General features: G+C 41.4%; 1 protein-coding gene across 1 annotated transcript; it reads right to left on the bottom strand.

Annotated features, from left to right (window-relative positions):
* Positions 1 to 352: 352 nt before the first annotated feature.
* On the bottom strand, positions 353 to 10686 carry LOC105233383 (uncharacterized). Its single transcript, XM_011215458.4, has one exon. It carries the CDS (start codon positions 8488 to 8490, stop codon positions 5452 to 5454), a length of 3039 nt encoding a protein of 1012 aa, XP_011213760.2. The 5' UTR covers positions 8491 to 10686; the 3' UTR covers positions 353 to 5451.
* Between the last annotated feature and the right edge of the window lie 3009 nt (positions 10687 to 13695).

Here is a 13695-nt window from a genome sequence, read left to right as displayed (position 1 = left end):
TTCCCACACAAACATTCACTTATTACCAAACTTTTTTTATATGCAATAAAATATAATATCCGCACATTTAATTTTCGCCTACACATATGCTTTAAAAGCGCATAACATTTAGGCATTCACTGGTCCGCATAATTCCCGGTTTTATTGCCGTAACGTATGCACCCATACCTGTTTCCCCACTGACCTGCCGCCACATTGTCTCGCACCTTGGCATTCTTAATCAAAAACAGTTATACGACGCGTACTTACTTTATGACACCTTCTGCGCTGGAAATCGTGGAGTCGTGCGGCAAGCAGCCGCTCGTGTCACCTGATGGATGCACCGTTTTATGAGTAATAAAACACATGTTGATTATTTTTTTATATTCTCCTATATATATGGGATTTACAGCTCATATATATACGTTAATGCTTTCTGTTTTTATTTTAATTCGCATTTCCCTCGTGTGGTTTGTGTAATTTTCTTTCATTATACATATTTTGTTTTTGTTTCGTTTACTTATTGTTTTAGGTTTTTATTTCAAAGAAAAAAGTCTTTGGTTTACCATACAGTTACAAATACAGATGCATAAATACATACACATAATGTTTAATTTTCGCATTTACTTTTTACATATACATATACGTATATAATATAGACTTAAACAGCTACTATAAACTAGATTATTAGTCCTTAATGGTTTCTTACTTACATATGCATGAATGATATAAGTTGCGGTATATGTATGAGTGTATTTGTGTGTGTGTGTATGCGCTAGTGTTCCGCTGCTTTTACCCAACAGCGATACGAGTATTAATATGTGAGTGTTGATATGTGAGTGTGGATATGTGTGTGTGGGTTTGCATGCTCGTGTGAAGCTGGAGTTGCAGGCTCCTGGCTAGCCTACTTTCAGGCGCCATTCTGTCACGAGTTGCAGTGTTTGTTGTGTGCTGTGGCGCCACATTGGCATGAAACTTGCATTTTTGTTGTGTTTGTAGTTGCTATTTGTATCGTTCGTTTATATTTAGTAGTTGTTTTGATGCTTCGCCAAACACGCTTGCTTATGATACAATTTACAGTGACGTTGGTCACCTACAACTGACGACGTCGATAGCACGCGAAAACATATTATTACAAATTTACATGCTTCAAACGTTTGGGAAAATATATTTCGGGGTCTATGTGTGGATGTGTGTGTGTGTTTGTATGTACAAATGAGCGCTTTAGCGGGAGCACAGCAATTTTACTTTACATTCATGAGTATTTACAAACGCATATTGACTATCAACTGCTTACAGGTGTATTGATTTTATTTGATTACGTAACTTTTGAAATTATTGTTATACTTTTGTAACCATTTTTTGAGCGCAAGGAATGTGATTTCTTAATATTTTTTTGTTTTACTTTTATACACACATTTGCTCGGAGTTTATACACTGAGGGGGGGTATTTATCGTGACACAATAATTACTTATTTCATTTGTGGTGCTTTTCGGATTTGTCCCAAGCACATAAGTCTATGAATTGATTTTAGTTTTATGGTTTCGCTTTCAATTTACACGCATGACACATTCCAATGTGGGCAACTTTACAATAATATTCGTTAGCTTTCAAGGAATTTCGGCAGCTGCGGCTTGAAATGTAGTTCTAAGTCCGCAAGGATTTGCAGGCATATTTGTTTGCATTTTTCTTTGTTTTTGCTTTTTTGTTGTACAGTGGGCATTTGTGTGTTGGTGTGTAAATGAATTTGATGCATGATATTTTATTTTATTTACATTTTCGTATGCAAATTTCGTTTAGGTCTGACTTTGTAGCTGTTGGTCGATGTCTGTGCGGTCTGTATGTCGTATTTTTATTTACGGTTATTGCCTAAACTCTGCTCGATTTCTTGCACTGAGCCATAAATTCTTGCGGTTTCCATTTCATATGTTCCATGCATACACACACGCACACCTGCCTATCGCTTTGCTTGACTACAAGTGTGAGTTTGTGTGCGTCAGTCTCGCATTGTGCTCTGGCTTTCAATCGACACAAAGCTAAACTAACATTTGCTGTGCTTAAGACACAAGCCACGCTTACTCTTCCTTACTCTACAACGCTGCGGCATACTCAAGTTTCCTGCTTTCGAATTTCTGTTGCTTCTTTTTCACACACACATGCCTCACTTGCGTTGGCCAAAGCACGCACTTATACCGTTCTGTGTTATTATTATTACACTATCTGCTTTCAAGTACTAAGTATGCTATAAAAATATTTTATTTTATACATTTTATCTTCTCTTTTGTGTTTTTACTTTGCTCAACTTCTCATTCTAACTTGCATACAGTTGCGTGTGTAAATTTCGTATATTCACCTGCTGAAATGTATGTATGTCTGTCTCTAGTTATGTTTAAAGTGGATTTTTCCATGAATTTGTCTCTGTGTGTATGTGCATGTTTCCCTAAACTGCGCTGCTTTTCATACTTTTCCTGTTTGTTCGTCAACTTTGAAACTATTTATTTAATAAAAAATGAAACAAACTATCTTCGCTTTAATTAAATTACAGCGCTGTGCTTACTCTCGAAAGAGTGTAAAAAAGTATAAAAAGAGCCGAGTTTTAGATTTAATTTGTTTACTTTTCAACAGTCCGCCACGCTTACGAGTAATGCTCCTACTTTTCATAACGCTTACATTTAAACACTGGTATTGGGTTTGTGTAACTGTAAACTTCATCTTACACATGTCTACTAATGGTTAGTCTACTTAGTTGTAATAGTAATCCAATTCGGCAGTATTTAAAGTGTAAGTGAAAGAAAAGTTCAACAGCGTCGATTACCAATGATAAGTAAAAGCTTTCAGAACTTTCATGACAAAAGATGTGAAAGCTATTCATATTCATATTCGAAAGCTAATTCGATTAAGAAACTTGTAAAAGTTTACTATAATACTAATGGTAGGAGACAAGTGAGCGTTCGGGTTTAAAAACAGTTGTAATATTATTACAATTTTAGTGAAATATTTTTTTTTTTAATAATCAAAGCAAATTAAAGTTTTACATAAAGTATTTGGTTGAGTTATAATCATTTTTTTAAAAAGTGACTCAACAACGGACAGTTTGAGGTACAAATCGTCACCAAAATGCAAACTAACGTAACATTTTTTTCATAAGTTTACAGGCGAAGGAAAAACATTATAATGGAAACCACTCATATTGAAACAAAATTTGAGTTTTGGTTATAAAAAGGTTATATATTGGTTATCAAGTGGTTATATATTGGTTATCTTTTTTCATAAGTTTTCAGGCGAAGGAAAAACGTTATAATGAAAACCACTCAAATTGAAAAAAAAATTTGAATTTTGGTTATAAAATGGTTATATATTGGTTATCAAATGGTTATATATTGGTTATATTTCTTCATAAGTTTACAGGCGAAGGAAAAACAATATAATAGACACCACTAATATTGCAACAAAATTTGAGTTTTGGTTATAAAATGGTTATATATTGGTTATTATATCTGACAACGCATTTCAATTTTAATCATAATACGTTGTATTGCATTTTAGGTGACGACATATTGAAATTGCATACCTAAAGTTTTTATTTTTGTTTTTTTTGAGGAAATAAAAGGTTATTTGTGCCGCTAAAGTAAACATTTTATCACATTTTTTGGGCGAAGTTTTAACTGCTAATTAGTATAAAAGCTAGGAATAAAGTGGCGTAATTTTAAAATATTGTTATGAATAATTGTATATTGAAAATATTTCTGCCCTTTTTAAACATTTTTAGTTATGAATTTTCCTATCTTTTTTCTTTAAAAGCAGCTGTTTCTGACATAACTCCCTTTAATTGGGAGCCACTCGCTCAATATGTGAAATTTCTGGTACAGACACGTTAAAATTTAAGTTATTATTATTCATTAGCTTAAAAATAGGAACTAAAACAGTTGGGATATGGTATCTTCTCACGCTATCAGGGCCCGTTAATTCCACTAAATACTTAAGTATTTGAGCAACTGTATACTATACTTGGACATTATGGCTTCGAAACCTAAGAGATTTCAGGGACAAACAATTTATATATTGCATAGTTTTATACAACGTTTCGTGGAGCTTTAATTTTTAGAATATACCAATTGTATCAAAAAGCTTTAAACTGTCCAAAACTCCCTTCAAGTATTATCAATTATGCCGTAAACAAAAAACTGCTGTTTTCAACTTGAACTTCCGAATATGAATAACATTATGTCCACCGCTTTGTAAACATGAATTATTTCCGCTACCTAAAGTAACGCTAAACAAATTCACTTATCATTGGTCTGTAGTCTGAAATTCAAAGACTGGCCCCGTGCTCATTATGTAATGTAAAACAAAAAAAGAATACAAAAAATGCAGAAATCTGTAAAAGTTTGTTGGGAAAGTATGCAAATAAAATGCAAACAATGAAGCAACAAAAGTACTTTGATTGCAAAATTAATTGTTTTCCAACTTACAGTGCGCTTCGGACTTTGGTTGCTTGCAACACCACACGAACATTTAGCGCAAACATTGCCGAAAGTTTACTTGCCGCATTTTAGGCGCGCTCAATGGACTCCCGAATTTCAGTTGCCACATGAATATTTCCAACTGCGCGCCAAATATTTACTTTTTCAATATTATGCACCACTTGCAGTCAGTTTGCGGCGACTTTTTTCGAACAGTGTTTACCATTGAATTTTCATTTACACAAATATATTTTTTTAACTTTCGTATTTTTTGTTTTTTCTCACAACTTTGAAACACTGTGACTGCTTTTAATTGTCACTTATTTTTACTTTTTATTTGGTACTTAACTAAGTGCTGCTCTTACGATTTTAGCTGTTAGTAATTATTTACATTAACCCTAAAAGTATACTTGTAGTTATGCATTCGAAATTCATTTATCTTGTGACTTATGCATCTATTATATTATATATATATATATATTTATATTAAATGAAAAGTTTCATCCTTCTACACAATTTTCAATTATTATCTTTAGTTATGAATTACTCAAACACTATCACATTCACGTTTATTACCACTGGCGAACTGCAGTAGTAGTAGTTATGCAGGTCCGCGCTCCGTCAGCCTCACAAACGGCCAAGTGCGGAGCGCAGCTGCTCAGTACAAAAATCTAATCGTCGTCATTCTCTCCTCGTTTGCAGTCAATTGTATTAGTATTAGTATTAGTATGGATGTGCGAAATTGTTCCTCTTTTATATAGAAAGTAAATTAGTAAAAAAAAAAAAATGAATTAAAAACTATTTGACGCGCCTTGCGTACAGCTGTGCAAAAACTCACTTAAATTCACTTAAATTCAACAACTTAAGCATAAACTAATTGCTAAATTTACAAAAATATACAAAACTTATATCGAAAATCAAAAAGTTTGTGTCGTCGTCGCACTCCACCAAGTACCTTTGCGCCTATAATGTAAGGAACGTCTCGCTGTTGCTAGTCGCTGGCTCGTTTTACACGTCAGTGCCGCAGCCCTCCTGGTAGCCCTCGTCCGGTGAGTTGCGGCTGCTGCTCGTCAGCGCGCGCTTCAGCGCCGTCACCGGTGGCAGCACTGGCACGCCACCCTTCTGCCACACGCGTATTGTCTTGGCGTTCACCGGTTGTCCGTTCGGCAGAATTGAAGTGTGCGCTTGGCCCGTGCCGTTTTGCGTCACCGTCACCGCCACTGCGGTCGTCGCCGGTGTGGGCGAGGATCTGGAGCTGCTTAGTCCGGCGCCGCTGCTGCTGCTGCCACTGCCGCTATGCTCGTGCAGGCGTGGCAGTGTTCTGCTGCTGAAGTGTGGACTGCTGTGGTTGCTGCTGTTGCCGCTGGCGCTGGCGCTGCCACCGAGGCCGTGTTGACTCGCCACTGCTGCCGTCATATGCTGTTGCAGTTGTTGTAGTGGGTGCATTTGCAGGTGATGGTTGTGTTGGTGTTCGGCGCCAGGCACCAGTGGTAGGCCGTAGTCGTTGGGGTAGCCGCCGCCCACGTACGCGCTGGATGAGCCTGAGAGATTGGTGGTGGTTGTTGAGGCGGTCGAGTGGGTGCCGCCCATGCCACCGTTCGAGTTGTGCAGCAGCGCTGCCGATGACGTGGACGGATTGTGCAACATGCCGCCGACACCACCACCATTACTGCCGTTGGTAGACGCACAACCTCCGGCTAGCTGCAAGTTGTTGTAGTGCGTACGTGGAAATGTTTTGCTAAAGTAGTCGACGGTTCGCTCATGCAGATCGTACAGTTGGTTCGACTCAATGATAGGCGTTTTGTCGGTGTAGCGCTTCATGAAGAGATCGTCCGCGGAAGAGGTGCCCGCTGGCGTATTCTCCCACAATCCAGAGGGATAGAGTGAGTCGCAACCACCAGCGCGACTGTATTCGCCACTAGAGTTGCCCAGTTCGGTGCCCAAATTAGCAGTTAGTATCGCAGGTATTTTCAGATCGGCAAACTCATCGCTACCGAAACGTTTTGTGTCATTAATGAGATCTGGGTTGTTGCCAGCCGATGCTGTGGGCGAAAGGTAGCATGGCGCTGTTGACAACGCACTGCCGTTGTTGTCGTAGCCAGTGGCTGAGTATGGCAAGTCCGTGAGGCGTGGCGGTTTCTGCACAGGATTGGTGAAGCCACCCTCATTCGCGGACATCGCTGCGCTACCCTTCCGTTCTAGCGTACCTGAAGTGTCTATACAGTTCGGTATTGCGCCGTTGGCTATGACGACGCCGCCTATGCTGCCATTTCCGGTAATGGGTTGAGTTTTGTTCGTTATGGAGTTTTGATGGTTGACGCTGGTCACCACTTCCATGTGGTTGGGCGTTTTGCTTTCAGTGTACGGTTGGCGCTTGACACGCATCAGCAGAAACATGACCGCCAGCAAAATGCATACAATTAAAACTACCAAAGCAGCACTGAGGCCCACAATTTGACCACTTCCGAGTGATGCCATGCCTGCGGCACGCATACTTACATGCAGCGTGAAGTTGGCCTCGGCTGTGCCCGCACGATTCTCCGCCACGCAGTAAAATTCACTGGAATCTGTTTCCTGCGCATTGGTGAGCACCAACCGCGAATGCTTCTCAAAGTGGCCATTCTCGTAGATGTGTACACGTTGATAAGAACTGAACGCGCTGTTATTTGACAATAGTCTGCCATTCCAATACCAATTTATCACGGCCGCAGGTATGGCTTTAGCGCGACATACCACCGAAGCGTTCTCGCCCATAGTCGCCTCCACATAATGGCTGATAGGCAACATTTCCGGTCGACAAGCAAAGTCCTCCACCTGCAGCTCGGAGAAGGTGCGATCGACGACACGCTCGGGCCCTCCGGCACATAACGGCGCCACGGGATATGGTATGTTCTTTTGGGTCAGCCACAGCTTTGCATCTCGCATGCGACAGTCACAGAGCCATGGATTATCATGCAGTTCGATGCCATGCAATTTGCTCAGTGTTTCGATGGTGCGCGGCTGCAATACACCCAGCTTGTTGCCGTTTAGACGCAGCAAAGTTAAACCCTCCAAACCATCGAAAGCAAGCGGTGCTATGGACTGAATGTCACAGTGCGACAGATCAAGCTTGTGCAATGACGGCGTGCTGGCGAACGAGTTTGACTCGATCTTGTGTATATGATTGGAAGCCAGCGTCAGTTCACGCAGCGATGAGATGTAGCTGAGCGCCAGCGAGGGCACGACAACCAGCAAATTATGCGACAAGTCCAGTTCGACGAGATTGGTAAGTCCCTTAAACGTTTCCGGTTCGATTTCACCAATTTTGCAGCTGCGCAAATACAACTTCTGCAAGTTCAGCAAATTGGCGCGTATGAATTTCTCATTCGACAGCGTCTGCAACTTATTGCCCGACATGTCCAGCACCTGTGTTGACGGATCAATGTTCTCGGGTATCTGTATGAGCTGCCGATCGATACACTCCACCGTCTGTTTGCCGCCCTTCCACTTGCACGCGCACACCGTCTGACAGCTGCTCAGATGCGGTTGGTGGTGCACGATTAGCGTGTTGTCGGCGGACGTCGAATGCGTGTGCGTCAGATATGGTGGTATTATCGGTGGTGGTGGTGACGCAGGTGGCTTGCCAAATTGCGCCATATAATCATCGGTCATGGCCTGACTGTCGGCCACCGAGTAAACATCATTGTTCATGTTGGCGTGATGCTTGCCGGCTGCGGCACCGCTGCTCGCGTACGCACTATTGGCATCGAGTGGAAAGTGTGGCGAGGGCAGGCTATTGGCGCCACTTGCGGCGCCGTACGAAATGTGGCCCTGACTTTGGCGGTTAAAGCGTGTGGCTAGCGAACTGCGTGGCTGGCTGGTCAGCAGCAGTAAGGAGAGGAGTAACGGCCACAGTGGTGGCAGCAGGCGTGTTGTTGTGCGAAATTTGAGCCGACCTTGCGGCTGTCGTGTGTATTGATGTTGGTGGTGGTGTTGTTGAAGCGTTGTGCGCTGCTGCCGGCGACTGCAGTGGCAGGTGGTACACTGTTGTCGCTGTCGATTTTGCATGATTTCTGTTGTTTTAGGCGCTGCCTTAGTTGTTATTTGTGTTAGATATGTGAGTTTAGGTATTTTTTATGCACGTGGATGCATGACTTGTCTCTCTTTGGAACGTATATGATAATATGTATCGAATTTCACTTGCTTGTGCTCGCGTGTCATGAGTCCTTCTTGCAATTGTGTTCGCCGCGCACATTTAAGTATGCAGGATATGTGTTTATGTTTATTTCTAACCTCAAATGGAAATTATTATTTCTCTCTAATTGTTTAGTTTTTTGGATATGTTGATATTTCTTTTTCAGTGCCTTGCTTGCGTGCTCAAGAAGCGGCAAGTCGGTCACTCTGTCTCCTACAAGTTGGAGATTAATTAATTATTAATATTTTTCATTCACAATATTCGTCACGCAATTGGGTTTACGCGAGTTTTAAGCGAGAAAATAATTTAGAAAATATTTCGATTTCGAAAAAGTGGAGAATTTGTAAAACTTTGCTTCGCTTGTCTATCACAAACACTTTATCGCGGTTCCAGTTGTTGATCTTAATACGCCCGTGGAATATGCGGCATCTGCCACAAGGCTTCAAACCAAAACGAAAGTTTGACACAGCGGGCAAACAAAATCGAAGCTGCTGACGCTGAGCTATGCGTCATTTGCAGTCCTTTTATGCTTTGTCGCTTCGCTTTAAATTCCGCTGCTCACGCGAAAGGATTGCTGTGTCTGCGGCGCGTAGTTGTTGTTATTGCTTGAGTTAAGCCCGCGAGTGTCGCTTGTATTTTCTTTGCACACACAGACTTTGACCTCTCAACTTTTTTAATTAACACAAAGCACGCGTTCTTGCGTTTCGCGCGTGTCCTTCGCACCACCTTTCGGCTTAATTTTTATTGCTTTGCTTTGCGGTTTCACTTTTGTTTAGATTTTAGCCAATTTTAGGCCTACAATGATGTATGTGTGTGTTAAGGCGTGTGTGAGTGTTGGGGGTGTGTGTATTTTTCATGAGTGGAGTGTCTGGCGCTCGTCGCTTTGCACAATGGCCATAATCCGTCTGATTTTATAGGCGTTCAACATGATTTTCACACATTTCATTTTCATTTTTATTTTCACGATTTTTCTTCATAGAATTTTTTGCTATATTTTCGTTTGGGGCAAATGTTTTGTGAAATTGATTAGTCTCGCAGGATTCGTGAGTGACGTGCCTTGCACGTGTACAACACAATTTTGGTCACTGGTCCGCATAAGTGTGTGGCGTAGAGTCCGTCAATGTATTAACTTGCGAATTTCATGTTTCGCAGCAATTAACGGTTTCTAGCAGCACAAACATTGGGGCGTTCAGATTTCGCGCCACGGTATAAATTTGCATGAACCGACTAAATTTAACACTCCTGCTAACAGCACTTGGCTATTTTCGGCAGTTCAAGTACAAATATCGAACTTTTGGGTACGCACTTCCTTTAACGATTGTTGTTGTAGCACGTGCGAATCTCAATTTTTTTTTTATGACATGCGCTGGTCAATAGCACGCGATTTCGTATTTCACTTAATTTGTTGTTGTTTTTTGTATATGATATTCCTAGCATGCTAGCCACTAGTAGTTCGAGACACAAACACACACGCACAGTGCTTGGGTGAAGGATGTGAAATTTTTACACCCCCTTTGAACGCCGCAACGTTGCCTAGAACGTGAGCGTGTTGCAAAACTTATCCTCCGAAAACTATGCGCGTTACTTTACTGGCTTGTTGACTGGCTAACGGACTGCCTAACAGCCTGCCAGCCTATTTGCTTTAGCAACTTCGGCTGTTTGCTTCGTTTGGCACAATTTCGCCTTTAACGATTTTTTACTTCGACACGCTGTCGTTCATTTCATTCAGTAAATTACACGAATATTCACGAAAATTTCTACTAAGCTTCCTTGGCGTTTACATGCATGGAAAATCCGATCAACGCATATACACGCAAGCACCAGTAACTTTTCACAGTGGCACTTCAGGCTTTTGCCAGCGCTAAACAACCGTTAGCTATTTTGTGCGCTTCACTTGATTTCACAATTTTCTGCAATTAATAATTGGCTCACTTTAATGCAATGATTTCATTACAATTGGCAATAAAACTTAATAACGCCGCTTTCACGAATACACCCAACCGCTCGGCATGGTTAATCGTCGTGGACTGAAGAAAAATGAATTAAACGCAAACTCAAAATGCACCGTGCTGGAGCACGACGACTGCGACGACGGCACACCGCCAATGCCAGTTGGAAGTCACGAAGGCTGGAGCATGACTTAACGAAACGTGTAGAGTGTGCGCCTCACACACACACACACACACACATTTGAAAAGAGTGCGCTACTCGAAACAAAAGCCGCTCAATGCAAGCAGGATTTGCCCACGCTCAGCGCCAGTAGCTGCTGCGTGCACAGCTAAGCATTGCCTGTGTTAAATGGGTATGTGCGGCCGTGAGCACAAGCGGTGGAGACTTCTCTCTGCAGTCAATCTTTTGAACGAAGCGGAAAGTGAATTTGGTGAAGAGAGCGCGCTCACTGGAAGTCATGAACAACCAGTGGTGGCTGTGGCGACAGTCGTACGTATTTCACTAGCGTGCTGCAGATTTCAACAAATAGCTATATGGCGCAACATGTTGCGGCAACATTTATGTAAGAATTCATGCAACATTATAATTGGTTCGGGCTCAGTTATAGATGCATTAACTAGAACCATATAAAACAGCTGATTGAATCATCTTTACGGGCTACAATATTTCCAATTAGTGGTCCTTATCATAAAGCCATAACGCGATAGCCATAGCCATAAATATACCTATCAATTGATTCTTTTTTGGTTATGGCTATGGTGTTATGGTATGGCTTCTTTAATTGAAGCTTTAATATCAAGTATTATAAGCATCAGCTCAAACGACAAAACATTCTTAACTCTGCAGTTCTTTAAACTGAGCTCCGGCTGGAAGAAACTTTTGCGGGTGGATCGTATGCCGACGTAAAGTGGAACCAGAGAGGTGGATGGATGGTAAAGTAGGATCCAAAGACTTAAAAGGCTTGCAAATTTTATCAGAATTGAGTGGATGGAAATATAGCTCCGAGGAATTACCTATAATCACCTATATTTACAGTTATATGCAGGATCCGCTATCAACATGTTGCTTAGCCGATTTTATAACATTGTCACGATTTGCTAATCGGCAAAGAACTGCATGCAAATCGAGCTCAGATTAATAGCTACTTGTTTTTGATGATAAGAAGTATGAGGCATCCATGAAAATAACCAAAACATTATTTATATAACCAAAAATGTAATTTCTGATAGCCGATAATTTGTCGAAATTCACATTCATTACAAAGTTGAACTTCAGTGTGCGAAATTAATTGTTTTCTTTGCTTTTATGCTCCCTGCATTACTAACTAGCTGGAATTACACAACTAAATTGTAACGAACTTGCTCGTGCCTCAAAGGCAACTGGCGAGCGAGAGAGTATAGTTGAGAGCAATTTCATGCATCACTTCATAAATCGCAACCGAATTCGACACCCACTAAAACTGTAAACCAATGCATATGTATGTGCAGCACAAAAGAGTAAGGAAGTCGGTTGCGCGGAGAGGAACGGCTTGAAAGGCAGAAAAAAGTTTTTTGCTGGGAAGCTGAAGCGCTGCAGCTATTGCTTGCAGTATGCCTACTCAACCATACATATGTAAGTATGTATGTCTGTGTTGGGTCCTGTAGCTAGGCCAAAACGTGGCAAGAATTTGCGTACTGCCGTTGCTTGTTGCAGCTGCCACACAGCCACTTGACTTACTCCCACAGCGGCTGCCGCTACAACTACAACACACCGTGCTGCTTTTATTACTTTACTACTTTAGTCGTTCTTGTTGTTGTTGCTGTTGCTCTATCAGACTTCGCTGCTGTCAATATTTGCTGCAATTGCATTGGTTGTTGTTGTTGGCTGTAGACTAGTTACTGTTGTTCGGCAGCATTGTGTTGTTGTTGTTGCTTTACTCTCGGCGAGATTTCTAGTTAGTTAGTTTGTTTATGCCCTTCTTGAGCTCTGTCGAGTTGAGCTGCGTTCAGTTGAGTTGAGGTGAGGGAGGCAACAACAGCAACAACAACAAAGACGACAGCAAAAGCATAACAATTTGTTGTTTTCACATTTTCTAGGCAACTGGGCTAATCGATTTAGTGTAGGGATCAACGCTTTTGTGGCCGCATTCACAATGACAGCAATGCGCAGGTGTGCGGGCAGTGCGGGGGGCACAATGGCGCAAAATAACAGTGTCAGACGTTGTTCTCTGCCTTTCTTCTGTTTTCTGCTTGCCATTCTTGAGGCTCGATTTTCATTTTGCCTCCGTTTTTTCACTGCTTCACTTTGATTGTTTGACGAAATGAAGTTTTGTCGTTGGCACACTTGTTGCTGTTGTTGTTGTTGTCTGCTCACGCTAGCATTGCTGTATTGAACACCTTGGCAGCATTCGTTGTTGCTGCAACGCCTATTCGCCGTTTTTCAATTACATTCCACAACCAGTTCATCTCTATTCAGGCCTGTCGTAGCACAATTTCTTCTTGCCCCCTCCTCCGCAGCGACTCGGCCGATCGCCACCGAATTCGATTACTTTTGCTTGTGATTTACTTATTTTTTCATTACGCCTTTGCTCTGCTCGCTTGCAATTTGGTGAGACAAAAGAAAAAGGTCAAGAACTAGAATACGATTGTTTGTAGTGGCTGCAGATTGTTGAAGGAAATGGCAGTTGCAACAACAATAAGCAGACTGTGTTGCGAAAGCAATGCAACAATAAGGCAAACAACAAAATTTCGCACGAAAAGAAACGCTCGCAAAGCACGTAGAACAGGTTAAAATCACTTAATTGTAAATCTGTGTCAACATTGAGGACAACAATAGCAGCAATAACAACAACAACAACAGCATTCAGCTTTATTGGAAAGCCAGCGAATAGAGTAGTGAGGCGAATAGGTGAAGATTTAGCAACAATTAAACAGAAAGAATTATATCGTCTGGCATTTGCAGTGCGTGAGGAGGAAAGGTAAAAACTTTACTTATAATGTTCTTCAAAATCATTTGCTCTCGGGTTTTAATTAGGTGAATAAGGTCTTGCAGAAAACTCTGCGAATGTAGCAGCTTCTTTGAATGGTCTTGTGGGTGAATTCTTCTTCCCAAGTTTTTTACTAAATGCATACATATACCTATGAGCTTGA

This window comes from Bactrocera dorsalis, chromosome 1 (assembly GCF_023373825.1).
Source record: "Bactrocera dorsalis isolate Fly_Bdor chromosome 1, ASM2337382v1, whole genome shotgun sequence".
NCBI lineage: Eukaryota > Metazoa > Arthropoda > Insecta > Diptera > Tephritidae > Bactrocera > Bactrocera dorsalis.
The sequence above is the reverse complement of the archived record's forward strand: the minus strand, read 5'-3'. Positions and strand labels throughout refer to the sequence as shown.

What these genes read in the sequence shown, in the direction of transcription:
- LOC105233383 (XM_011215458.4), bottom strand. Translation starts at nt 8,490, where the DNA reads ATGCAAAATCGACAGCGACAACAGTGTACCACCTGCCACTGCAGTCGC.